Here is a 26,762-nt window from a genome sequence, read left to right as displayed (position 1 = left end):
TTTAGAAGTTAAATCATAAAAAAAATAAGCATAGGAACTATGTTACTTCCTCCCTGAGATTAGTGGCCTCTTAAAAAATGTACATTTATTTACTTGGGTACATGTAACTTGCCATATTAATTTCACAGTAGGCTGAGAGCCAACAAATGAATGAGGGCACCAAATCTAACTATTAATTTATAGAAAATATAAGGGTCAGAAGTATGTATTAAATGAGACTGCGAAGATTAAAATCAGCAAAATTCTGACTGAGAAACCCAACAGGATAAAAGTAAATTGTAACAGACAAGGTCCAAAAAATATATATGTAAGAGATGGAGGGAAAGAGGCGCCCACTGATAACAACATTCCTACGGGAAATAGGAACCGATCTCGAGGTATAGACAGTATCTGGGTCCTATTTATGACAATCAGGGAAATTAAAATTCTGACTTGGTGCTTTTAAAAAAATTATTTTCAGGTATGATAATGGTACTGTGAATTCTCCCATTAGTTTTTATCTTTAAAAAAAAAAAAAAGATAACAACATAAGGCACTAGCCAGGTGGCTCAGTTGGTTAGCATTGTCCCAATGCGCCCACTGTGCAGACTTAATCCCTGGTTAGGGTGTGTACAAGAACCAACCAATGAATGCACGAATTAGTGGAACAACAATTCAGTGTTCCTCTCTCTCAAAATCAATAAACAAATTTTTAAAAAAGATTATACGCACACATATACATATATCTGCATGTGGCTGTATATATATATGTATGAAAATAAGGTATTTAGGAGTTGCCTTAGTAATCCAAGATGGAGGGAAAGAGACAAGACTGACTACAAATTAACTGTTAGAGGTGGATGACAGATAAGGGGAGAGAGAGAGGTTCACTGTACTCTCTATTACTTTTCGTTCTACAAGTTAGAAATATTCCATAATGAAAAGCTAAAAGGTGTAAATCAATAAAAAGTTGACAACTAAAACAGTTATTAACCTTCTCTGTGCCATAAACAACCCCTTTGGCCACTGGACAATATCTATTATCCCCACTAAGGCAAAAGCACAGGTCCTGGGATGTTTCTTACATTCACGATCATAGAAAATGCTGATTTTTATTAGGTGTTACTAAAGACCCAAACTCCTCCCCGCTTCAGCTCTCTTCCTCGAACCCGGACCGGAAAGCTCTCATGCAAGCATCTGCCTATCCAGCAGCACTCACGTAAGGAGGCATCATGGCGCGGTACTGGGACGCGAGGGCAGGCTGCTGTCCATTCAGCTTAGCCTGGGGAGGACCACAAGCTATCCTCTTTTCCACCACTTTGAGAATGTCATTTTGCTCCGATGACCCAGCTGTGCTTTCGTCCTGGCCAGGGAGCTTTTCATCTTGGTCAGATACTGAGGATGAGCCAGCAGACTTACCACCGTCCCTCCAACAAGCAACATCTAGTACAGAGATAAGGAACAAATCAGAAAAAAAACCATGAAAATGTATCAGAGTGCCACCTTAGGCAGTCCAAGAAAATGTCAGCAAGTAACAAGTAAGCACAGCGAGGGAGCAGGGAAAGCCTAATTCAGGCCCTCCTAATGCTTTTAAGTGAAAGCAGAGACGCCTCCGTACCTCAGAGAGGTCAAACCAAATACTGGGGCAGGAAGGAAACACTGTACCTCTCTGTGGAACCTTAGCAACATTTCCTAGGGAGTTACCATCACAGTCACGCCTGCGTGCCCTAAGGGGTGGGGCTCTACCACCCTGAAGGGTGGGCAGTGAAGCTCTCTTCCTTTCTTTTCAGTGTTTGGTTGCCAGTTACATGGGCCCAAGTGAGCACACTTACTGATGATATCATCTGGTTCAACTGCACTCAGCCAAATGAGCCGGGAGATGGTTTTACAAGGAAACCTGGTTTGGCGGGTAGCCTCCCAGATGGTCCAAAGGGTCTCTGGCACCTGGTATTCACACCCTGGGTACCACCCTCTCAGTGCCCCAGGACTGGTCTGTGAAACACACAGAACACAACGGAAGTGATGGCACGTCTCTTCTGAGACTAGGTTACAAAAGACTGGGCTGCCATCTGAGGTGGGTGACGCCTGTCGGTCTGTCCGGACTTTTTCTGGGGAAGCCAGGTTGTAAGCAGCCACAGACAAGCAGAGACACCACGATCAAGCCTGGGACAGGAGCTGCAGTCCGGCCAGCTGTAGACAACGGCTCCCCTGTGTCCCTGCTAGGAGTCCTTCAGCCAGTCCCAACCCCAGCCAAGCTGCTCCTGCACCCCTGACACTGAGGGAGAGTGTCAAACCCAAGTTCATTCTGGCTTCTTGTGTGAAGCTGACAAATTTGTTTTGCAGCAACTGATGAAAATCAAATGAAAACAAAACAGTAAAGATTACACATCTATTCCTAATAAAAACTCACGAACATTATGACAATTAAAAAAACAAAAGATGCTCTACTCACATCTGACAAGAAATGAGCCAAAAGAAATGTGAAAAATCAGGTTATCAGAAATATGGATTTGTAACCATTACCGTAAAGAGGAACTTCCCCCTGTACATAGGTCCTTTGAGAATTCGGTAATGACAGTATGAAGCTACTAAAATTAATAAGCATTAGAGAAACCTCTAAAAGACTTCCTATTTCTAATTTTACTTTTTGCTTTGTAATGTACATAATACAAGTTTCTCTCACTATCCCAAACTGATTTGGTTCCTGGCTTTAAGTTCAGAAAGCAAGAGATTCCTGAATATTAACGGTGTAGCAAATAAGTGGATATAATTTATAAATAAGTATTTGCATGTAGGAGAGGTCTGCCCTAAATATTTTACTATTGCAAAACTGACCAAATACTACTGTTCAGTTAAGTCACCATGGCACCTCGTTAAGAGGCACACTCCCAGCAAGTTCTCGAGTTGGACTGACGCCGTTCACACAGAAACCGCACCTGAGTGGCAAGCACCTAGCTACTATCTGCCTTCATTTCAAAGGAGGCAAGTCACACACACAACACTAGCAGGCAGGTATCACAAGACATGATATACACACAATCTCCTCCTGTGTTTTTTACTGAACAGAAAGTACTCTTACTTGGTGGGCGTAAACTGGGCCCAGGTCCATAGTTGTCATCATTGGCTTCTTTTTCTTTTTTTTCCTGATCCCCAGCTGCCTGCAGGCTGGGAAATTCTTGCTGAAAATGACTATTCACCTGGATTCCTAGAGATTTTTTAAGAAAGCATTAAATTTAACTTTCGTACCCAAGATAATTAAAAAACCCTCCCTGGACATAGCTCTCTGCCTTTTTATAATAAATTATTTCACATTTCAATGATGACTAGTCATATCCATACAACTTTTTCATTATTTAGATTTAGAATCCCTTGGAAAGTTAATGAACAGCCACGAGGAGATAAGAATCTGAGAAGGGAACCTGCCGGACTCGGTCCCAGAGGACTCATTAAGATGGCGAAGCAAGTGGAGCGCTTCACTTCTCTCTCTCTCATTTATTTCTGTAAAAGACAAATTCCTTTACCAACACCTCTAAGAATCAGTTCAAATTATATCACTGAGATAGCTTATGAGTAAACACTGCTAGTACCACAATGAGGCTAAAATGCCTCATTTAATTGATTAACTTCATTTAATTTACTGCTGAGATACTGGTTACACCTCACTATTCAACCCACCTACCTATTTATTTTATACTTCCATAAATTAAAAGAGCTGATTTTATTAGCCTTAGGGCCTAGATGGGTTTTTCCACACAGCGTTTTATAGACATTTCCTGTTTTGCTAGTGGAAAATTTTTCGCTGGGATGTCCATCCTTCTTTGGGGAGAGGGAGGTATTGCAGCTACTGTGCTGTGTGTCTTCTCCCTAGCTCTTCCCCCCCTGCTCGGGAAGTCCTGAGCAGCATGTCTGAAACAGAGAGGTTCGGGGCACAGACGGAGATGAAACGGTGTCTGGCAACCTATGTACTGCCCGGTGCTTATGGCTCAGAGTGGGAAGTGCAAGGTCTCACCTGGTCCTGTAGGGTGAAGATAAAACAGTGTGGGGCAGAGCGTATCTTAAAGACTCCCTTTGAAATCCTGATCGTTATTAGTAGGGCATACACGGCTCCTGACAGAAACTTCACTAGCCTGAGACATTTCTAGCCTCCCCCCCCCATGCCCGAGCATGCCCTGTGAGGATGCTCGCCAGCCGGCACACTGATGAAGCATCCATATGTATCTCCTGCATGGCTGTTCAGTAACTACCGAGCCTGACCAGGTTTCCCAGCTAATGTCCACTTACCATCTCCTTGCCCACCTTGCTTGTTACTGGCCCATGATTTTGGAGCAGGTGCTACTTCTGGGGGAGCTGCAACCCCAGGTTTTGGCTGTGCTGGTGGAACTTCTGGCGTTCTTAAAAAAAATACGAATCCATTATTTCAGATATTGCATGTTTCAATAAAACAAATGGAACACTAGACTTGAGGTGAGCTCCTGTAGCAGTGAGTCTGGCTCTACAGTATTTACTCGCACATGCAGCCTCCACAGAAGCATTCCCTCTGCAACGTGCCTTTCAGTGAAGTGCAGCTGTTTGTGCCCCCTCCCACGTCTACCTTTCAGTAAACAACCCGGGGAGGAGACAGCTCTGTTTGTGTTTTGCTTTGCAAAGAAAGAAACAGTCATTATTGAACCCAGCTCCCAAAAACCTGTTTTGAAGAAGTGAGCGTTTGCAATGAGAAGTACCAGCGCAGGCATACACACGGTCTGCACCGACAGAACTGGCCTCGGGGTGAGGGGAAGCGAGTTCCCCATCTGGCAGTCAACAGGGTCACCCCTATAATTATTATTGTATTCGGAGCTAAGAGCAACCTGCCCGATGCACCCCAAATAAAAGATGTTTTAAAAGGGGTCTACAGGTTTATTCAATCCTTGTAATGAGTTGAGGCTTAAAAATAAAAAAGGTGGTTATAAGACTTAAGAAATAAATACCACCTATTCCTAGTACTCTCAGACTCTGACCTACTGGTACAACACAATTCTACAATGAGGAAGAAGAGGCCAGTCAGACTTTGACAGGCTTTATTTTACCACATTTTCTACAGAGAGCTAGCTCCCTAAACAAGAGCACAGAAACTCTGATAACAGATACAGGCAAAAGGCACCAAGCACCGAAATGCACGCCTTATTTTTTTAAATCATCACTATCTAACTTGGTCATTCAATAAACTAAGAGCCCTGCATAAATCTTGATATAGAGAATGTTAAATATTTGTTGAATGAATGATGATCAGTAAGGACATTATTAATTCTATGCTGGCTTTCTTGCTATCATTATCCATTAAAATACTGCTTGAATACCTATAGTGCACATATAATGTGTACCACGCATAGTCCCAGGGAACCAGGCAGCTAAACATCCCTATTGTACAGCCCTGGCTGGTATGGCTCAGTGGACTGAGCGCTGGCCTGGGAACTGAGGGGTCACTGGTTTAACTTCCAGCCAGAGCACATGCTGGGGCTGTGGGCCAGGTTCCCAGTGGGTGGTGTACGAGAGGCAACCACATGTTGATGTTTCTTTCTCCCTCCTTTCCCCTCTGTCTAAAAATAAACAAACAAAATCTAAAACCAAAACCCCCAGTGTACAGGGGTGTATAACCTTTTGGCATCTCTGGGCCACAGTGGAAGAAGTTGTTGTCTTGGGCCACACATTAAATACACTGCAACTCGAAATCACAAAAGAATCCCATCATGTTTTAAGTAAATTTGCGATTTTGTGTTAGGCCACATGCGGCCGGCGGGTTGCACACCCTGTAAGAATCCACTGCTAATCACAGCAGAAAGAGAATGCCTGATTTGCTGGGAGTGAGAGGGAGGACCCAATAAAGCAGATATGAAAAGTTGCGATGAGCAATGGTCATTGCTATGCCCCGACACATGGGAATACTGCCACTATCTCCACACAGGGGGAAAAGGAATCAAAAGTTGTACGTGGAAGACTCTAAAGGGCATGAGACACGACATGTGCACAGTACGACACCTAGCACACACGAGGAACTCGAAATTCCCTGCAAGAGGAGGGGGCTGGTCCCATTCTTTTTAGCAGACGCTGACTTACTTTTCTTCTTCATGCTGCTCTTGCTTCGATGCCCACCCTGTGCCATCTTTAGGTACAATGTTCACATTGGGGTCGTTGCCTTTGTTCTCCGCTTTGAGACTGGGGAGGTTGGCGGGCGGAGGCATGCGCCGCGAAATACCGACTTTTCCAAGACTCTGTAATCCATGTCGAGCTGCAACTAAAGATCAATAACATCAACTTTCTTAGAACATCTATTTTATCACCCATTTTATTCTTAAAACAATACAGAATAGGAATTAATAAAATAGGACACTATTTTTTCCTAATATTTAAGGTAAGAATCTGTAAGTCAGACACCTGCAACAACATCCAATGCAGAAATTATATTTAAAGGACACTATCAAGCCACTGAACAAATGCCATAAAAATTTTAACAATAAACTCTGTACCCTATGAAAAAACACTGACAGTGCTGTTTTGTAGTTTCCAGGGACTCTATTTCAAACTCAAAACTCAGCACATTAAAGAATAAATACGCTGCCTTTATATGCATAATGAAACTGCCAGTGTAACACGTGGTCCAGTTTTCACAGTCAACACTGGGTCCAAGGTATTAAAACACAACACAAAACACCACAGGACTCTCAGTCCGTAACTTGGAGTGGAAATGAACACCCACCGATACGTAGCTCACTGCCTACCCCTCTCACTGACGGAGTTTGCCCTTTGCAGCCCCACAACTGTACTGACAACGAACAAGGAAAAATAAATGTATTTATGGATTTTTAATGGTAAGACCTTTACTCTATGCCCCCTGAGAAGTGCTGCCTATGTAAGTCCAATGTAAGCACACTTTGTCCCAGTGTGCACAACAAGAGCCCCAGTGAACCACCTCCAGTAACGATAGCATCGAACCCCCAAAGTGTAGATGCCACTGATTTTACTCACCTGTGGTTTTCTGAGTTTCGAGGGATTTACCCTTGTACGTATTAAATAAACTGAGTGTCGCATACTTCTTCCCATCCTTTGCTTTTGTGCTCTGGCCTGACTTCTCCGACATTTCGGTGGAAACTCATCGAGTCCGAAACCTCCTGCCACACCCCTTAAAACCAGCCTTTAAGATGCACATAAAAAAGAAAAATAAGAAAAGTTTTAGAATTAGTTTACTCAATATTCCTAATATGTAGATGTTTGCAGAAATTCTGAGAAGTAAAAAGTGAAAAATTAAATCAATCTTCACTAACTTACATCAGTAATAATCCACAAACTAGCTCTCATCCTATTTCCCTTCAATTTAGTAAGGTGCACGCACACATTGACCTTACGGCTGTTTGTTTGTCAGGGAGGAGCAGGGCAGAAGGTGGTGAATTCTACCAAGAGGTCACCATGGACGCAGACGCACAGGAGTTAAAGCTGGTGCAAGACAGGTACATCCTGCAAAAGGCATTCGGAGTCGAGGAGCAGGCCCCGAGGACATGACAATTACTGTACATCTGTCCACTGCAGGACCAGCATCACAGGCAGGATGTGGTTTTATACGCACACCAACTGCCATACTCAACATTTGTGTGATTCCACTTAATTTATCAACAATTTTCACATCATCTCATTTCAGTCTAAAAACCAGATGATATAGTCAGCACTCTGATTTGACAGACAAGGAAGTAAACATTGAGAGGTAACAGACTGGATCCAAAAATCAAGGCTTTTGGGTCAGTCCATGACACCAGACCACATCCTCCTCACACAGCCAGTTAACACTCAGCGCTCCAAGCCTACATTCACAGTAAGCCACTTGTCCTTGAGACACACCGTGAAACACCTCACTACAGCTAAAACCGCCCTCGTAAACAGACGGCCTGCTATCATACGCAGAAGAATGTAATTAATTATACCCCAAGGGTGCTGATAATGACGAGACAGTGAAGAGAGCTGTACTCCCAGAACCTGTCCTTGTTGACAGTGTTCACCAACAACATGGACAAAGACACGGAAAGATTATTCAACCACAGTGTATGTTCACTAGTCAATGTATTGAGGAAAACAGAACCAAAAGGTCGCCCGTTCGATTCCCAGTCAGGGTGTGTGCCTGGGTTGCAGGCAGGGTCCCCGGTTGCAGGCTGTGCAAGAGACAACCACACACTGATGTTTCTCTCCCTTTCTTTCTTCCTCCCTCCCCCCCTCTAAAAATAAGTAAAATCTGGGGGAAAAAAAGAGAGCAGATACTTTTAGCGTAAAGCCAAAGTTTAATTTAGCCTACTACCTTTTTTTGGTGTTTCACTTCTGAAAAATCTTGGGAGACACCCTGAAACACTCGATCAGGTTTAAACTTCACTCAACATATACTTGAGAGAAAAGCCAAGGACCAGTTCAAAAATGAAAATTATTTTTAGGAATGTAAAACTACATTAAATAAAATTATGTAGTTTTAAGAAAGATTCCTTTTAGGGCAATGTCAAAAGAATACAGCCCATTCACAGTAAGGACCATCATCAAGACTTAGCTTCACTCTGTATAATTTACATAAAAACATTTTTTAAATGTAATTCCTGTTTGAATGCCTAAGATGAGTCAAAGAATCAGGGACCCACACCAGGAAGGACAGCAGTAACGTACAGGCACAAAACGAGGAAGGGAGCCCCTGGTTCCCGGACTGAGCAGGAACGCAGGTGGGGGCCGGAAGACTCCCCAGGTCGATTCTGAGTGCCCCCTTCTTCCAAGATAGGTTTGCTTTTCATTTCCAATGGACTCACTTGTGCACGTCTAGCTGTATCTGCTGGTTAACTCTGTAGCTACAAGAACCTGAAACTGCTCTCCTATCAACAACCCCAGGAACAAAAACACTACCTGTCGATTCCTTACTGATTCTGACATTTCCTGCTTCAATACTGCCTCTATTACTACACTGTTTCTCATTATTCCCTATCAGGGCTGCTGCTTTCTGCAATTTCAAGTCTTACCAAGCTGTGTACCTCCCTCGCATCCCTCTTCCCTTGGGTAAAGAAAACAAAAACAAAAAACCACTACTCCCACATGTCTCCTATACTCTTAATATGCTAGTTCCCTTCTGATATTTCTGGTCATTGGGGGTGTGGGGGGTGGGGCGGTTCCCCACACCCAGCAATTCTTAGATTCTCTGGCCAACTGCTGGGCGTCCTACAATTGAACTAAATTCCAACACCTATCTACCTGGAGATGGCATCAAGTCCCACAGGTTAAAAAGGGATCATCGCTGCCACCACCACTTCAGATGCCACTTGAAAGCCCAAGGTGTTGCCTGGGCCTCTGACTGGCTGGCTGGCTATAAACCAGAGGTTTGGTTAATTTAGTAGAGCGTCGCACAGAACTCAGGGGAACAAGATATTTACCAGATTACTGGTTTATCACAAAGGTGATCAAGGACACAGCCAGACGAAGAGATGTGCAGGAGGAGACCCAGAAGGGTCCTGAGCACAGGAGTCCATGGGGCTCTCCACCGCCAGGAGGTCCCCCAACCAGTGGAGTTCAGGGATTTTAATAGTGCTGCTGATTAAATCACTGGCCATGGGCTATGAATTTAACCCCCAGTTCCTCTCCTCTCTCTGGAGGAGGGTGGGGCCTCTCTGAGGAAAAGGCCAGTGTGGCTCAGCGGGTGGAGGGCCCATCTGGAACCAGAAGGTTGCAGGTTCGATTCCCAGTCAGGGCACATGCCTGGGTTGTGGGCCAGGTCTCCAGTTGGGGGTGTATGAGAGGCTATCGATCAGTGTTTGTCTGGCACAAGTTTCTCTCCCTCTCTTTCTCCCTCCCTTCCCCATGAAAGCAATGGGGAACCATCAGGTCCTGAGCAGAGAGCTGTGCCTGTCAGGCTAGAAGTACCATTCTGGCTACTAGGTGGAGAATGGGTGACAGGGGCCAAGAGTGGAATGCAGAGACATCACAGACTGCAACAGCCTAGGCACAGATGATGTCGCTGTGGCTGAAAAACGGAGACCAGAGACAGGATCGGAGACCAGATACAGGATCGTCGTGAACCCTCCCCACACCTTCAGAGCTGCGTGCTTGCAAGTTTGGCAATGCCTCTTCCTTTTGAGTGCTGGCTTGGGAACTGTACCCACACATATGCAACACTGTTTCCAAGGGACAACAGATTGTGTGCTCTTGTGCCTGGACACTAAAGCCTCACTGAAAACAAGGTCGTCCCCAGGCCTGCTGAGTAATTAGTGCATTCTCTGCAACACCACGGAGCACAGCCGTCCTCTAGGGCCGGCACAGGACCTCCCCTGCTTCAGTAACACAGTCGTTCAACAACAGCTACAAACAAACTGGGTTGAGAACTAACAGTCAAATGCTCCTTCAGGTGTCAGCTTGTGAGGAGACAGACGGTCACCCTGTCTTCATGGAACTCTTAACAAACAATAAATAAGTAAACAAAAACATGGGAATGGAAAACCTAACTGGGTAAAGGGAGAGCAAACAGGGGAAGGAGAAGTTGGATGGGATGGAAAAACCCAGGCTGCACAGACTCATCCAGGAAAACTGTAGGAGACGCTCCAGGCCAGGCCTCAGGCCAGACCAATGAAACCGGAACTGCTGGGCTGGGCTGGGCTGGGCTGGCAGCGGTGTTCTCAGACAAGCCCCCTCCGAGTGTCTCCAGCACAGACACACCAAGAGAAGCACCGAGAAAGCAAACCAGCCATGTTCTGGGAGAAGGAAGTGCCACTGTAGACGAGGTCAGGCCTGAGGGGCAGAGGGGAAGTCAGAGAAAGCCAGAGTAGGCAGAAGGCAGATTTAGCAGAACCTAGTAGTCAGTCTGGGAAACGCAGCATGGCCTGAATTTATTCTACATGGTAGGCAAAAACTAATTTTAAAAAATCTCAACAGCTGAGTTAATGCTTGGCTAAATTCAGCAGACCCAAACTTAAGTAAGAGAATTGTATAATTTACATAAAATAGTAATTCAAAACCTTTGAAATAGTAAGGTCAATAGGAACGTTTCTTTTCAACTTGCTACCTTCTGGGTTCAAAACAAGGATGTTACAGGAAGGAGACCAAAGAACTCCATCCTCTTCTTGTATCACTTTTAACTTTGAAACGTTCCTTGTTATTTGTATGTCAGTTAAGAATACTTTTAATGTTACTGTTCTGCTTGCTGTATGTCCAAAAATTAAAATCATTAAGAACCAAGGGTAACTGCAAAATCAAAGCCATCTGAATAACATACCCCCTTTTTTGTTTAAGGGAAGAGAAAGCAATCAAACTCCTAAATTCAAGGTTCTGTGGCCAACTGAGCAATTCTGGTAAAAAACAAACAAAAACCAGCATCTTTCATTGAAATTAGGTGTACCAAAACATGTTCATCTGCATTTTCCAGATTTTGAACAATTAATTACTTTGTAAACAGATATTTTGGGGGCAAATAACGTTAAGATAAAAATAGAATAAAGGAAAAAGTCAGTGTTTCTAAAGCAGATTGTTGATTAAGCTGTGACCCCCAAAATTCCTTCAGTGCTAAAAATTATGAGTCTAAGGTTACTCATTTATCAATCACAAAAGGATTCAAAAGTATCCGACGCAGAATATATTTCAAGCCATACTTAAAATTTAGTATATTTGGCAAAAAAAAAAATTGCAAATTGTCAACTTGGTAAATTCAGTTAAAAGACAGTTATGGTTCTAACCACAATGGACTTCTAAGCACCCACCGAGGTTGTGTTTTCCTCCTTTTCCTCATTTTTCCTGGGGTGAGAGTTTAGTTCCTCTGCTAAATACAGTACAGTGCCCCACTGACTTGAACAGCTAACTTTACAAAGAAACTGGAGCCACTCCCAGACAGAATACAGTACATACCGCACAAACATCTCATTGAACGAGTAAAGGAGGCATGTCTACCAAGTAGTGAGTCAGCCGTCCTGTACAAACCCAGTAAAGAGCTTCTTCGTGAGCCGTTTTCTTTGGCCTCTGTGACGCCGATGCCTCCAGTCTCCTTTTCTTCCTGCCCCTCGTCTATACAAACTCGAACAGGTTGCTGCCCTCCCCCCCTTTTTGTGTGCTCTTCGCTTGGGCCGTCTCATCTCTGGCTCACTGCTTCGGTGAGGTAGTTCTCAAACCTTCCTTCAAACTACAATCTTTGAACGTACCTTTTTAAAATTTATTTTTTATTTTATTTTAATATATATTTTATTGATACCATTACAGTTGTTCTATTCCCCCCCTTCACTCCCCTCCACCCGCACACTCCCTCCCCCACCATTCTCCCCCCTTAGTTTATAACCACGTGTCTCAAGTTCTTTGGATTCTATATTTCCCCCACTATTCTTGCCCTCCCCCCTATCTATTTTCTACCTACCATCTATGCTATTTTCTGTGCCTTCTCCCCCCTTCTCCTCCTCCCATTCCCCTCTTGCTAACCCTCCATGTGATCTTCATTTCTATGGTTCCACTCCTGATCTAGCTGTCCTCTTGGTTTGCTTTTGTTTTAGGTGTGGTTGTCAATAACTGTGAGTTTGCTGTCCTTTCACTGTTCGTATTTTTCATCTTCTTTTTCTTAGATAAGTCCCTTTAGCATTTCATATAATAAGGGCTTGGTGATGATGAACTCCTTGAACTGGACCTTATCTGAGAAGCACTTTATCTGCCCTTCCATTCTAAATGAAAGCTTTGCTGGATAAAGCAATCTTGGCTTTGGATTTCATGACTTGGAATACTTCTTTCCAGCCCCTTCTTGTCTGTAAGGTCTCTTTTGAGAAATCCGCTGACAGTCTGATGGGTACTCCTTTGTAGGTGACTGTCCCCTTATCTCTTGCTGCTTCTAGGATTCTCTCCTTCATTTTAATCTTGGCTAATGTAATTATGATGTGCCTTGGTGTGTTCCTCCTTGGGTCCAACTTCTTTGGGACTCTCTGAGCTTCCTGGACTTCCTGGAAGTCTATTTCCTTTGCCAGACTGGGGAAGTTCTCCTTTATTATTTGTTCAAATATGTTTTCCACTCGTGGCTGTTTCTTTCCCCCTTCTGGTACCCCTATAATCCGGATGTTGGAACGTTTAAAGATGTCCTGGAGGTTCCTAAGCCTCTCCTCATTTTTTTGAATTCTCATTTCTTCATTCCTTTCTGGTGGGATGTTTTGTTCTTCCTTCTGGTCCATTCCATTGATTTGAGTCCCAGTTTCCTTTCCATCACTATTGGTTTCCTGTGCATCTCCCTTCATTTCAATTAGTTTAGCCTTCATATGTTCCTCTAATTTGTGACTATGTTCCTCTAATTTGTGACTATAATCAACCAGTTCTGTGAGCATCCTGAGAAACAGTGTCTTGAACTGTGCATCTGAGAGGCTGGCAATCTCTTGGTCACTTAGAGTTATTGGCTCTGGGACTTTGAGTTCTTCTTGTGCCATCTTTTGGGCTGTTCGTGCCTGTTCCGTGGCAGGATCGGAGCCCTAGGTGTTCACTAGAGCAGGGCAACTCAGTCGCTGGGTTGTGACGCTGTATGTGGGGGCGGGGTCAATGAGGAGCAATGGCGTCCCGCCTGCGGCCTCCTGCTGCCACCACCACAGGTGCCACAGCTGCCACCGTCACCGGGGCCCGAGCGTTTCGTCCCACTGCATGCGAGTGTGCCACCACCGTCAGCCCTCGCTCCCTGGGGCCTGCGTGGTCTGTCTCACTGTGCGTGAATGTGCAACCGCGGTCAGTCTGCCCCGCACCCTGACTGTGTCCAGGCTGCCTGCGGGCCTAGGTTGGGGGATCTGTCCTGCCCGACCCTGCTCACTGCTGGCTCCGCCCCTCTTACCGTCCTGGTTGAACGGTTCGTTGTTGTGGGACTTCCGTATAATTCAATTTTCTGTTCTTTGGCTGTGTCTTTGTTCTCCAAACCTTTGTTGTATCAAACTCGGTTGTGGGAGAAGGCACAGTGTTTCCACCTATGCCTCCATCTTGGCGGAAGTCTTAGACATACCTTTTTAATTGTGAAATAGAAAACAACTTAACACTTCCAACAGAACTACAAACTCAGAATGCTGAATTCCCCCATTTGCTCACTCAAACATCACTCGGTGCCTACTATATTATCAGGTGCTACTAGAAACATGAAAAAGAGACACACTGTCCGCATCGGCAGAGTGCAGGCAACACATCCGGAAACTTGAGAAGTCCAGAAAAGGTCTGCAAAGAGCCAGGAGAAAAGATGGCCTACACGGTACTGGCCAGCAGCACAGAGACTCCGCGGAAGCTGGAGGGCAGGGCGCTCAGCACTCTGGGTCTGGCCGGCTGGAACACTCTCCCTGGACGGCCAGCTCCTGGTCCAGGCAGGGGAGCGCGGGAAGCACCAGGCGGCTGCACTGAGCGAGGTGAGAAAGGCAGGAGAGCTGTGCTGGTGCAGCAGAGGCGTGAGACAAGCCAGGGAGAAGAGGCTGCTGCCAGGGGATGGGTCTGAGGAGCCTGTCCTGGAAGTGGAGGGTGGGAGAGAACGCAGAGAACGGAAGGGACAGGCAGCTTCAACAAGGACAAACGGAGGGTCTAACAAGAGTGATCACTGATGCCTGCTGAGTCAAGTCGCCATGGGTTGCTCTATTCACGCAGCTGCAATAGGAGAAGGCGCACTTACACTTTTTCTGAAAGAGAAAAGTTAGAGGCACAGGAGCCCGTGGTTTCAATTTAATCACACACACTGTGTGACCGACTACATGTGTACATGTAGAGGAACACCCAGAGAATGATGGAATAAATGTGCTGAACTATTAACACAGGACATGATGAAGGAATGTGAGACTTTCTGTACTAGCTTCATGACTTTCCTGTAAGATTAAAATTATTCCAAAAGAGAAAGGCTTGTTTTTTTTCCCTTTTTTGGCACTGGCTGGGTAGTTTGGTTAAAGAGTTGTCCAGATAAGCCCAGGCTGTGGTTTCGATCCCGGGTCAGGGCATGTAAAAGAATAAACCAATGAATGCATAAATAAGGGCAACAATAAACCTCTCTTAAAAAAACTTTTTTTTTGGAAAAAGCTTATCTGTTCACCCAAACACCTTCCTTTCCTCAATTTCAAAGAGCCATCTTCCCTGACCTTGAGTAATCTTTGATATTCATTTTCCCCAATTTTAACATAAGGAGGAATTGAAGTTTTATACATTCTAATTTAGTAATGCCAATTACTCTTGAAGCCAATTTAAAAAAATAAAGCTCTAGAGATGGAGTATAATGTAAAGAGTGTCGGACTGGGAATAAGAGCTCATAACCCAACTCACCAAAACTTGCCAACAAAGAAACCACCTTGGAGAAGTAAAACCACCCGCCTCCAACTCACTCAGCCAACAATGAGGGGCCACGATTAAATCCGAGCTTGACACCAAAGCCAGCGCCCGAGATAAAAACCTTATGAAAGTCAGAATTCAATTTCCACTATAGAAGAGATAACACCAAGCCTTTAAAGTACATAATAAATAACACATCAAGGGGTTAAGAGACTCTAGGAGATTCAAGTTTTTATCATCAAAACTTGTGCTGCAATAGAGTAAAATATCAAGGATAAAAAATCATATCAACAAAATACAGTATCATCTCTAATCTCTATTAACGAAAGTACTTCATCTGTTGTAGAAATGTCATTTTGAAGTATAATTAAAAAGTACAAGAATCAGCCCTGGCTGATGTGGCTCAGTGTGCAGACCAAAGGGCCGCCAGTTCCGTTCCCAGTCAGGGCACATGCCTGGGTTGCAGGCCAGGTCCCCAACAAGAGGTACATGAGAGGCAACCATACAGTGATGTTTCTCTCCCTTTCTCCCTCCCCCCTCTAAAATAAATAAATGAAAACTAAAAAAATTGTAAGAATCAATGCACTACAGACTGAAAAGGGGGGGCGCTATGTACTAGATTGTGCTCCCCTCATCCATATGTTGAAGCCCTAACTCCCAGTGTGATGGATGTATTTGGACAGGACTGCTGGGAGAAGACTCGGTTCAGATGATGTGACGGGGTGGGGGTCTCGCGGGGGGTCAGTGCTCTTATTAAGTAAGAGGAGGAGATGCCACCCTGCTGGGTGAGAGAAGGCCACGTGCAAGGTGGAACCTAACTTCTGGCGCCCTGATCTTGAACTTCCAGCCTCTGTGGTAAATAAATTGATTTATTACACTTCCAGATCTGTGATAAACTATTGTCTAAGTCACCTAGGCTGTGGTATTTTCTCACAGCAGCCAGACATGACAAACAGGGGGGACAGATGTATTAACCTCAGAAAAAGAGCATTTTGTTTATCACTCAAATTTGAACTACATTTTCCATTTAAAACAAATAGTCGATAAATATGCCACACTCCTTTGAATTGCAGGCCAATCAGGCAGTGCTCACAAAATACAAACTCCCTAAAAAGTTCACAAAAAGAACTCCCCCCCTAGATATCACTAGATTAATTAAAGACATTCATTAACCAAAGTACTAGTTTCCACACACACCTCCTTAAATACAATGCGAATGAGAACTACAGAATATGTGAAGTTGAAAATCATTTTACACTTGAGAGTAACATGCAGTCAATGACTCCAAGATTTGCAAAGGTCTTGGAATGCTAGGGAGAGTTAAACTGGGTGGAAGAACAGTCGTGCAGCCAGAGTTCGGAAACTACAGCACAAACATGGACCCAGCCTGCTAACATGAAATAGGAGAGCCAGGGACAGGCAGTATTGTCACAGCTGTACTTTGTAAGACTTGTGACTTGAGAACATTAATGCCCAGATCTGGAATTGTACAAATTCCACTGAATATTGTGGTGTATTTTTTCCCCTCACAATGCTTACAATATTGTGCTCAAACCTGGGCTTCATTAAGACAAATATTAAAAACAAACTAAGCTGGATACAAAGAAAAAATTTTCTTACTGTTCGGTTTATCCATAGGTATAAACAAGTTATCTTAAAACTAATTCCTAGCATTCTCTCCCTTCACAATTGCCAAGCAACCCAAAGAGCTGTGAAGTGAAGCGATCTGTGATTTTGCTGAGGCACAGAGTTTGCGTCCCACGCCCCGAGGAACTGTGAGAAGGGCGCTTCTAGGAGATACTTGGACACCCCCCCCTCTGGCTGTACCCCCTCCCCAAGGCTTGTTGTCTTCTTTTAGAGACACAGTAATGCTTGCAGATACATAACTTCCTAAAAACAAACAAACAAACAAACAAACACCATACCCCAAAACAAACCTCTGAAAAGAAAGCCAAATCCTAGTGCAGATGATATAGGTAAAGGGAAAGTGAGAAGGTTGGAATGCCAGTATGACATCAAATATTTGGAAGATCTTAAATAAGACACAAATATTAAAGGTTGGCTATAGTATCCTCCTGATCACCAGATGCATTTTTTAAAAAAAGCAAGCTAACCCTGTGTCAGAAATATCTTAAAAGATAATTCTTACTTTGGGTAAGAGGTTGAACTGGTCAACTTCTGAGGTCACTTCCATTTCTAATTGCTATCACCAATCATTAGTGACTCTAAAGTTAAGATCACACTTGAAGCTGTAATGATAAAACTCAGAACACCACATGTTGGATGCCTTTACAAGAAATAGCACTGCAGCAAAAGCATTAAACACTGTCATTTGAAAAAAAAAAAAAACAGTGTAAAAGAAATCTGTTGGAGTTCCAATTAGAAGGGGAGAAGGGCTCAGGTCCGTAGAAACTGGAATGGGTAATTCAAGGGCCGCCTGTAAAGGCTGGAATTTTCAGCTGGGATTTCTAAGTGTAGAGAATCGATTAGCACCCCTCCCCACCAAGGGCTGGCTCATCCCTCAACCACTGACATTTGCCTGTCCGGGGGGGCGGGGGGGGGGGGGGGGNGCGCCGGGCCGGGGGGGGGGGGGGGGGGGGGGGAGCTATCCAGGGACACCTACCCACTACCCATCTCTTTCTTTCTCCCACTTTCTTTCTTGTGTCATGATAGAATAATATAACTGAACAATTTTTATTTCCTGGTCAGGAAAACATGCAATCAATACATGTAGGCTATTCTTGCCTGTTAAATCCTTACCCCACAGTTCTTTCTTCAGCAGAAGACAGATTTTCTCTGCCTCCAAAATGTCAGAAGACTGGTTCTACAACTGGGTGATATTTCATCTTTCTACACTCTGCCCTAGCTGTGGTGTGGGCTGCAGGCCTATACAAACTGAAACTCACAGACCTGCACACCAGCACATCCAGCGTCCCCTGGTCGAAGCACTCACACAGCAACATAACCAACCTCCACCTCGCTGTCAAAGCCTCATCTCAGTCACCTTTTATTCTGCTTTTAAAGTAAAATTCCTCTGTTTCACTTTCCTCACTTTCAGAAGCAGTCCTATACCTCCCACAATGTGCTTCATCAATTAAGATCTACAATGTTTCAATCTAACATTAAAACCAGTTATTTAAAACCCAGGCCAACCTACACTGGCCATACTGCCAATAATCTGAATGTTAATAGGAACTGAAAACTTATAAAGTGATTTCTGAAGATAATACTTTCCTTCTCTCTTTAAAATTTGATAATGTACAACATTTAATATATTGTTTCCCATTTACTAGAAATATTTAATAAGCTATAATACCCATCTTCAAAACAGCCCTGGGTAAACTGGAATTCCGTATTGCCCAACTATTATTTACCCACTCTCAGGAAAAAGTTCTAAGCTTTTCATTCCTTAGCGATCACTTCTCCAGTCTCCAAATTGCTTCTGATGTGTTTCTGAGCACCTCCTTGGTGTGCCTCCTTAAGGAGCCTTGCGGAGCAGCGCCGGCCTCCACAGGGCCCGCAGGGCCCGCGTGCACACAGAGCACCCTGTCCTCCCGGGGGAGTCAGGGGGGAGTCACAGGCGTTCCTCTGGAGGGGGGTTGATACCTCCGAGAGAAGTGGAGGCACAAGCCCCGCCCCCCCAGCCCCAGCTAGGACACAGGCAATCTGCAGAGGGGATTTCAGTCTGCTGCCCCCTCCAGCCCCGCACCTCCGTGCAGCGCACAGACCAGACGGCACAGCTGCACACCACAGCCCTGCACTTTCAGATCCTTCCCCAGGAAAGAGGGAGAGAGGAAGCTCAATCATTAACTCCTCCAGACACCCATTCTCCACCAACATATGCATCCGTCTCTTACCGTGCAGACTCAAGATTTGTTTGGAGGGGATCTTCCAACTCCATAGAGAACCTTTGCCCCCTTTACCTTAAACCTCCTATTTTTCATGGTCTCTCTCTTTTTTTAAATGTGGTCAAGATCTGCACAATATCAAAGAATATTAAATTCAAAAGATATATGGAAACACACTCAATGGGATCTTTGAAACAATGTTCTGATTGGGGAAAAGGTAGTCTCCTTATTTCACAGATGAATATATTTAAAACCTGAAGAGGCCAAGTCACTGGCCCAGTTAACAGTTGACCAAACTTCAGTTTTTAAGCTCCAAATCCAGAGCTCATTTTGAGTTTCAACACACCTAAAAATTAAAAGGTCTCACTACTCAATCCTCCCTGCTTAACCTTTCATCCTCATGACTTGACCTAACTTATTTTTTAAAAAAATATTTTTTTAAATTTATTTTTAGGGAGAGGGGACGGGAAGGAGAAAGTGGGAGAGAAACATCAATATGTGGTTGTCTCTCATGGGTCCCCTACTGGGAACCTGGCCTGCAACCCAGGCATGTGCCCTGACTGGGAATCGATCCGGTGACCCTTTGCTTCACAGGCCCGTGCTCAATCCACTGACCTACATACCAGCCAGGGCTTGACCTGACTTCTTTCAGGTCACCAAGGACCTCTCAGCCAAATCCAAAGGCCATCTCTCATATACAGTATTATTCTGAACTCTGCTGCAACCGGCTCTAATACCCCACTTTTCAGATTATTCTCTTCAACCTTTATCTCACTAGGGACTTCCCCCCTCACTCATTCTTGTTCTCTTTTTCTTGCCATAGATTGTCTGCAGCATCCTGTTATAATTCTGTCTAAATAAACCCACTCCACTTCGCAGTTCATCGTGGAAATGCTTGTCCCAGTTATGTAGTTATGCCTCCGATCTCTCTCTCTTCCTGTAATGCTGCTATTTCCTGTTTTATGAATTTAGTCCATTCTAGGCTTAATCACTTCTGGCCTTCATCAGTTCCAACTGTTTTCCGGGCCTGTCCAGCACTCACGTCTTAGCAGTTATGTCCCAAAGAGTGGGATACAATACTGCTGATGGTATATTATAATGATTGTAAGTGGTCCACAGAGTAATGTTTAAAATTACATTTATTTTAACACATGTTGGGGGAAAACTGTAAAACCAAATAATCATGTAAAATTTTCTTTTAACTAAAAGACATTCAGTTGAATTAAAGAAAGACATTAACAGATGACTTGAAGACAAAGCAAAAACCGTCTGAGAAATACTGGCCGCCGGGACACCTATGGAATACAGCAGTTAGGCACTCGGGCTCTGGATCAGTGATCTGAATCCCACACAGGAGCTAAGTAATTTTGAACAAATTACTTAAATCTCTCTAAATCTCAGTTTTCTACTGGTATAGTGGGGATAAAGCAACCCCCTCCTAAACCTACCGTACAGACGGAAAGAGATCATCTACAAATGTTCGTAGCTCAGTGCCTGCCTGGCATGGTGAGCGCTCAGCAAACATTAGTGTTGGCAGTCACTCTCGACCTGTGCAGCCAACTGGGCCCCCGATCTGTATCACGGGCAATTTTCCACAGAAGGGGTTTCTGCCCCAAATTTCCCTTGCCTGTTTGTATCATCTTCAGTTTTATCTTCTGGTACAAATAAAAAAAATCACACAATAACTTTTATCATTCATTCCTAAGACTGAACATCTTGGCAGAGGGAACCAAAAGCCATTTCCTCAGATTACTGGGCCTTTCAAAATTAAAAGAATCTTTGATTCTAAAGAACCTCACGACGCACAGTACACCCACTATCTGAAAGCTCTGATGCTATTCGGATGGGCAGCAAAGGAGGAAAAGCCACGGGGGCTCCTCTGCTCCACGGAGACAGTCAGCAGCCGAGCCTCGGCTGTGAGTCTATTCTCTCTCCTAGTCTTGTTCACTCAGTAACCTCTAGGTATGCGCCACCCACCAAGCAAAGGGATGGGGACACAGACACAGTCTAGAAAAGGAAGAGACCAGATCTGGAATACAAACCACTAGAGAGAAAATTACCAGATGATGTGCTCTGTAAAGAACACCCAACAGTGCTTCAATCCCAGCTAGGCTCCACAAATGCCAGCCGTGCCACGCCCCCCGCGTCCCCCTCTCCCCCGAGACGCAGGGCACCAGCAGCACCACAGGGACCAGCAACTTCATCGCTACTCCGTGTTCAGACTCTAAGTATCTCTAACCATATCCAAGTTTTCGTCTCCCAACCAGACAAGTGTTGAAACTCTGTAACAGTGCTTGTCTGATCTGACTTGGGAGCAAATACATGCACACACAAGTCCCAAAACATGACTGGCATTCTGTTAATCTAGAGCAAAATAACTAGAAATACAACTAGCAGAAGGTCGGTATCTATTTAGCCTTTCTGGAGGTTAGCAGAAACATACTATAGAACATTTAGAAACATAGAGAAAATGTGAAGTTACCCTCTCTGGCGAACACTTTTACTCACAGACATCTTGACTGACATTATCAATGGCACCACTGAGAAATTTAAAATGCTGTGACTCAGTAAACTAATTCTCAGGACTTCTAAGCTACAGTTAACAGACTGAGATAAGCTTTCACTGTGTTACCCTATTTATAAGGTGACAAATCTCAATTTACTGGAAGTTCCTTAGTCATAACTCAGACAATTTTGAGATGTCATTCACTAGAACAACAGGACTCTGCACCAATCTGTGTAACATTTGTATCAATGATCAGCCCTTATCTTACACATCAAATATGGCACAGATATTTATGCAAATCATTAAACTGACTTACAAACTGAAGCACTGTTTAGGTGGTTGGAGGAAACCACTGGAGAGGGAAAGAGGGACATAACACTCTCCAAAGACATTTTACCAGTAAGGATGGTGAGATGGAGTAGGGGTGGGTGGGGATGGACTGGAATGAGCCAGGACTATTGTATTTCAGCTATGTGTAATATAGTGATTACAGAGTCAGACTGTACAGCATGAAGAAATCTTTAAGATACAAAATCCAGCACAGAAGTGTGAAAAAATGTCTTTAATAAAAAAGAGAACATAAAATCTAGGTCTTAAATTTCCAGAGTATATACTCCTGATAATACAAGGCCTGTCCAGAAAAAGTCCAGCCAAAATATAACAAGAGTTTGCACAACATCAACATAACCTGGCAGCCAAGCAGAGTGGACCGGAATGCGTGTGCGTGAACAATGAAGACTTCACTGTACTAGTCAGTGGGAGCAGTAGACACCATTGAGTGAGCAAGTGTACTGTGTGGCCACTGAATTCAAAATGACTGAGTGAGAAGAACAATGAACCTGCATCAAATTTTGCATTAAGGTTGAACATTCCTTTGTGGAAACTGTTTGGATGATTCAGAGGCCTCAGCTATGAGCAACTGGTGACTGGCAGCTCCATCAAGGCAACACACGGGCTCATGTATCATATCTGCTGCCAAGTTTGTTATTTATTTATTTTTTAGAGAGAGGGGAAGGGAAGGAGAGAGGGAGAGAGAGAGGAAGGGAAGGAGAGAGGGAGAGGGAGGGGGGACAGAGAGAGAGAGAGAGAGAGAGAGAGGCAGAGAAATATCAACGTGTGGTTGCCTTTCTCATGTCCCCTACTGGGGACCAGGCCCACAACCCAGGCATGTGCCCTGACTGGGAACTGAACCAGCAACCCTTTGGTTTGCATGCCCGTGTATACCAGCCAGGGCCGAATTTGTTTTTGTGGGGGTTTTTTTTGCAAAACATCAAATCACCCAGGTGTCTTAGCCCCCTATAGTCCAAATTTGGCACTCTGCAACTTCTGGCTTTTCCCGAAACTAAAATCACCTTTGAAAGAGATTTCAGACTGTCAGTGAGATTTGGGAAAATACGATGGGGCAGCTGATGGCTATTGGGAGAACTGTGTGAGGTCCCAAGGTGCCTACTTTGAAGGGGACTGAGGGGTCATTGTCCTATGTACAATGTTTCTTGTATCTTGTACCTTCTTCAAAAAATGTCTCTTATTTTTCATATTATACAGATGGATACTTTCTGGGCAGACTCCCCTTACTGCTTGGGAGAGAGTATTTTGCCAATATGCTGCCATTCTCCCTCCATTACTTACTTGCCTTTTACTACCTACTCAGCACAGTAATAAATCCTCTACCTACATTATCTGTTAATCCTACAGCAAGCCTTCCGGGGAGACGCCATTATTATCATCTCCACTTTATAGATGAGGAAATACTGTATCAATAATATAGACCAAATCACAAAACTTAAAAATTTTATCTGTCATACTGTAGAGTTAGTTTCACTCGACTGGCCTTTAAATAGAAAAGGGTACAGAAATGAGCTCCTACTCCATTCCGAAAATGGCTATAATCCATTCTTTACATGTAACAGTGTTTCTATACTTAAGTCAAACAGGAGGTTAATAATGCTGTATTTTAACGTTTCCATAGTTCATGAAATTACATGGAACAGGGAAGCAGTTTGATGGTTTAGACTCAGAGCAGCCTCTTGGGTTCAGACAGCCTGGATTCTGTACAGCACCACCAATTACTGCAAACTGCTTCCACCTCTCAGATTTCACTTCCTCATCTGTAAAATGGGAATGATAATAAACAGCACCTCCCTCAAAGGCTTGCTGTAGATTCGAAAGGGTAATGCGTGTGAAGGGCTGATTGCTGTGTTCAGTACACAGAAAAAGGCCAACCTGACAGTGGAGGGAGAACAGCCACATCTATAAGCTCACAAGACCAAAATTATTAAAAGTAAAAAGCCTGTGTTCTGAAAAGTCCTTTATAGAAAAAGGAGAGACAATCTGACGATTTGCTAAAGACAAAATTCAAATTCAACCTATTCCTTACGGTTTTAGGAGATCAATGCATTTGAGGGGGGTCAGAAAAGATGCTGCAGTGCATCTGAGACACACACCTAAAAATGGCTCCAGTCGGAGCAGCATCTTAATTACCAAGAGAGGAGGGTAAGTCCACTTTTGAGAGGTAGGCTTGGTGGGCGCTTAAGTATCTCTTTTATTTGCAGGAATAAGCTATCGAGCACTCAATCAAGGATCTTGATGCTTCTAGTGCATTCCAAATGAAATCCCACAGCACAGCCGCTTACAGTACAATTTCAAATGACCTAGCGAGGTAAGAATCTATGAGCCTAGGCTGAAAAACAGCCAATGCGGAAATCCGGGTGGCTTCAGAAGCCAGCAAACATCGGGCATGTCAGAAATCTCCCAAAGAAATCTCAAATCAAGTCAAAACAAATATACATCCCTTTACAGGAATTTGACGCATTCCTCTAGGGCCAACGAAGAATTTATCCGTGATCACTGGCCCCCCTGCCCCTTTCTTCAAGCCCTACAGTGGGCCTTGCCGGTAACATAGACAACACTGCTGGTAACTCAAAGTGGGGGAGCCGCAGAGTGGGACTGACCACGCAGGTTAGGGGATGGAGAGGCCAAGGGTGCGAAAGCCTACGCGAACCCTCCACGGGAGTTGGGGCACGCGTCCCTAGCGGAAGCAGGGCTGGTCCCGATTCCTCCGTGCGCCTCTTACCGAGTCAGGTCTGTAACCCCATCTCCCGGACCCCGCTCGCTGCAATTCCCCCCACGCTACACACACACTCACACGCGAAAGGAGTGTGCAGGAAAGGCCCTGGAGAAGCCCTGGAGTGGTCGGGGCGGGGGGCACTGGAGAGAGGCCGCGCACTCGCCCACCCCACGGGACGGAAACCCCCTTCGCCTCCCCGGCCACGCGCGCCGTTCCCAAGCCGGCCCGGGTGGGTGGGAGAGGCCGGCGGGTCCGGAACTCCCGCGGCAGACCACATGGGGCGGGTCTGACTCCGGTTTCCCGCTCACCGAACAGGAGGCCGAGGCTTCCCCAGGCAAGGGGAGGGAGCTTGCCGCAGAAAAAAGACGGGATGCCCGGGCCCCAGGCCCTCCCCACGCGGCTCCCGAGTGTCGGGGTTCTCCCACGCCCGCCCGCCCGCCCCGATGGGGCCCGCGGTGATCGCGGCCCCTCCGCCGCGCTGCTTTTCTTACCGGCCAGGGTGTCAAGGCAAGTATGTGCGTACTTCGAGGGTCTCCGCGACCCCTGACCCGGGGAAGGGGAAGGGGAGGGCTAAGCGCAGGGAGTGGCTGAAAGACCACAGGACTGGCAGAGCCGCAGCTGCGGATGGACAAACCGCCAAAGCACTTTCGCTTGCCGCCCGAAACGCTGGGAGCAAGCGAGAAAAAGAAGCAAGATGGCGGCTAGCCAGCCCCTACGTATGACGTTATGCCGCGGCGTACGTAAGGCAATCTCCGCAAAGACCGCCCTCCGGCGCAGGGACGGCTGGATCACGTGACGCCTCCGTGGCGACCCTACCCCGGCGGAAGGCGATGTCGCCACCTGATGGGCGGAGGGAGTTCCCGCAGTCGGAGTTCCCGAGGCTCCGTGAAGATTGAGTCAGGGAGTCCAGGAACGCTGGGGTAGACCGCGATTACAGGTCCTTATGCCTCACCGAAGGAGAGCGAGCACTCCAGTGTGTGGCGGATCGGTGTGTGAATTGCTTCGCCACAGTACGGCAGTATGAACCAAAATGAAACTGAATAACCTTTCATCTTCATATTTGACAGTACCTTGATGTTTTTCAGAAAGGTACACGGGCAACATTCCTAATACCCAAACCTGCCCGTTGATAAAGACGTAAATGCGTTATGAAACATCTATATTACGTAATACTTTGAAGCCATTAAATTCAGAATAATATTAACGAGCAGGAAAATACTCCTACAGGGGAGATGGAGAGAAGTAGACCAGGTGTGGTATATATTTGGAGCGAGAATATACTTTCGTGTGTGAGATCGTTTCTCGATGGGTGGCGGGGAGTGTGAATTAAAGTGTCAAAGACAACGTGTAGATTTATGGCTCGAATAGCCGCGGTGGATGACTGACGTTTACGGAGACTATGGGGATGGGAAAGGAAAACAAAACATTCGGTTGGTAGAGCAATACAAATTAAATACTCAAAAATGGGGGAAAATAAGTTTTCGATGTGTTAAAATTTGAGATGTTTGTGCATTGTCCAACGGTAGGCCGTTGCCATGTCTCTAGCTCAGAGGGGAGGTCGGTATTGGAGATTTTGGCTTCACAGACACGTATTTAAAAATTGTGGGAGGTGATAAAAATTGTGTGACTCAGAGACAGAGTGGGGGGAAGAAAGGTAAAGGGGCCTAGACATAAGTATTTACAGGTCAGGAGGAGGCCGAGCGCTTAGCAATGGGCACTGAAATGAAGCCTAAAACTGGACAACCCAAAGAGGATGATGTCACAAAAGGCAGGAGAGGAGAGTTTTACAAGTAGCTGTGAGCAGTCAGCTGAGTGAAATGCTGCTGAGAGGTCAAGCCAAAAAGGAGCCAGGGGTGTCTATTGTACTTGGCAATGGGGAGGTAGGTAGGTGGCTGATATCCTGTTTCAAAAAGTTCTGGTTGGAGCCATGAGGTCAAAAAGCCAAATGGTTGTGAACAAAATGGATATTGAGAAAGTGGGGAGTAGATAAACAGGTCTTTCCAGGGTTTGAATTCAGCTGGGCCTGAGGAACAAGGTTGTGGCCCAAAGGAATGTAGGGTCAAGAGAGGCGGTTTAAAGCATTGGGAAC

At 45.0% G+C, this 26,762-nt stretch overlaps 1 protein-coding gene across 8 annotated transcripts in view; it reads right to left on the bottom strand.

Annotated features, from left to right (window-relative positions):
- PRRC2C (proline rich coiled-coil 2C) overlaps window positions 1–25,389 on the bottom strand; it is an 80,819-nt gene extending 55,430 nt beyond the window's left edge. For 3 of the 8 annotated variants that reach the window (XM_037035098.1, XM_037035101.1, XM_037035105.1), the window contains exons 1-6: window positions 25,165–25,389; window positions 6,982–7,147; window positions 6,073–6,250; window positions 4,261–4,370; window positions 3,059–3,184; window positions 1,199–1,422 (exon numbers count right to left, since the gene is read on the bottom strand). In XM_037035098.1, coding sequence (XP_036890993.1) covers window positions 1,199–1,422; window positions 3,059–3,184; window positions 4,261–4,370; window positions 6,073–6,250; window positions 6,982–7,093 — 750 coding nt within the window. In that variant the 5' untranslated portion in view covers window positions 7,094–7,147; window positions 25,165–25,389. The remainder of the gene's footprint in view (window positions 1–1,198; window positions 1,423–3,058; window positions 3,185–4,260; window positions 4,371–6,072; window positions 6,251–6,981; window positions 7,148–25,164) is intronic. The other 5 variants (XM_037035099.1, XM_037035103.1, XM_037035106.1 and 2 more) reach the window with 3 other exon arrangements.
- Between the last annotated feature and the right edge of the window lie 1,373 nt (window positions 25,390–26,762).

The sequence above is a fragment of the Sturnira hondurensis genome, unplaced genomic scaffold, assembly GCF_014824575.4.
Source record: "Sturnira hondurensis isolate 20B ecotype Veracruz unplaced genomic scaffold, ASM1482457v3 Scaffold0022215, whole genome shotgun sequence".
Classification (NCBI taxonomy): Eukaryota; Metazoa; Chordata; class Mammalia; order Chiroptera; family Phyllostomidae; genus Sturnira; species Sturnira hondurensis.
The sequence above is the reverse complement of the archived record's forward strand: the minus strand, read 5'-3'. Positions and strand labels throughout refer to the sequence as shown.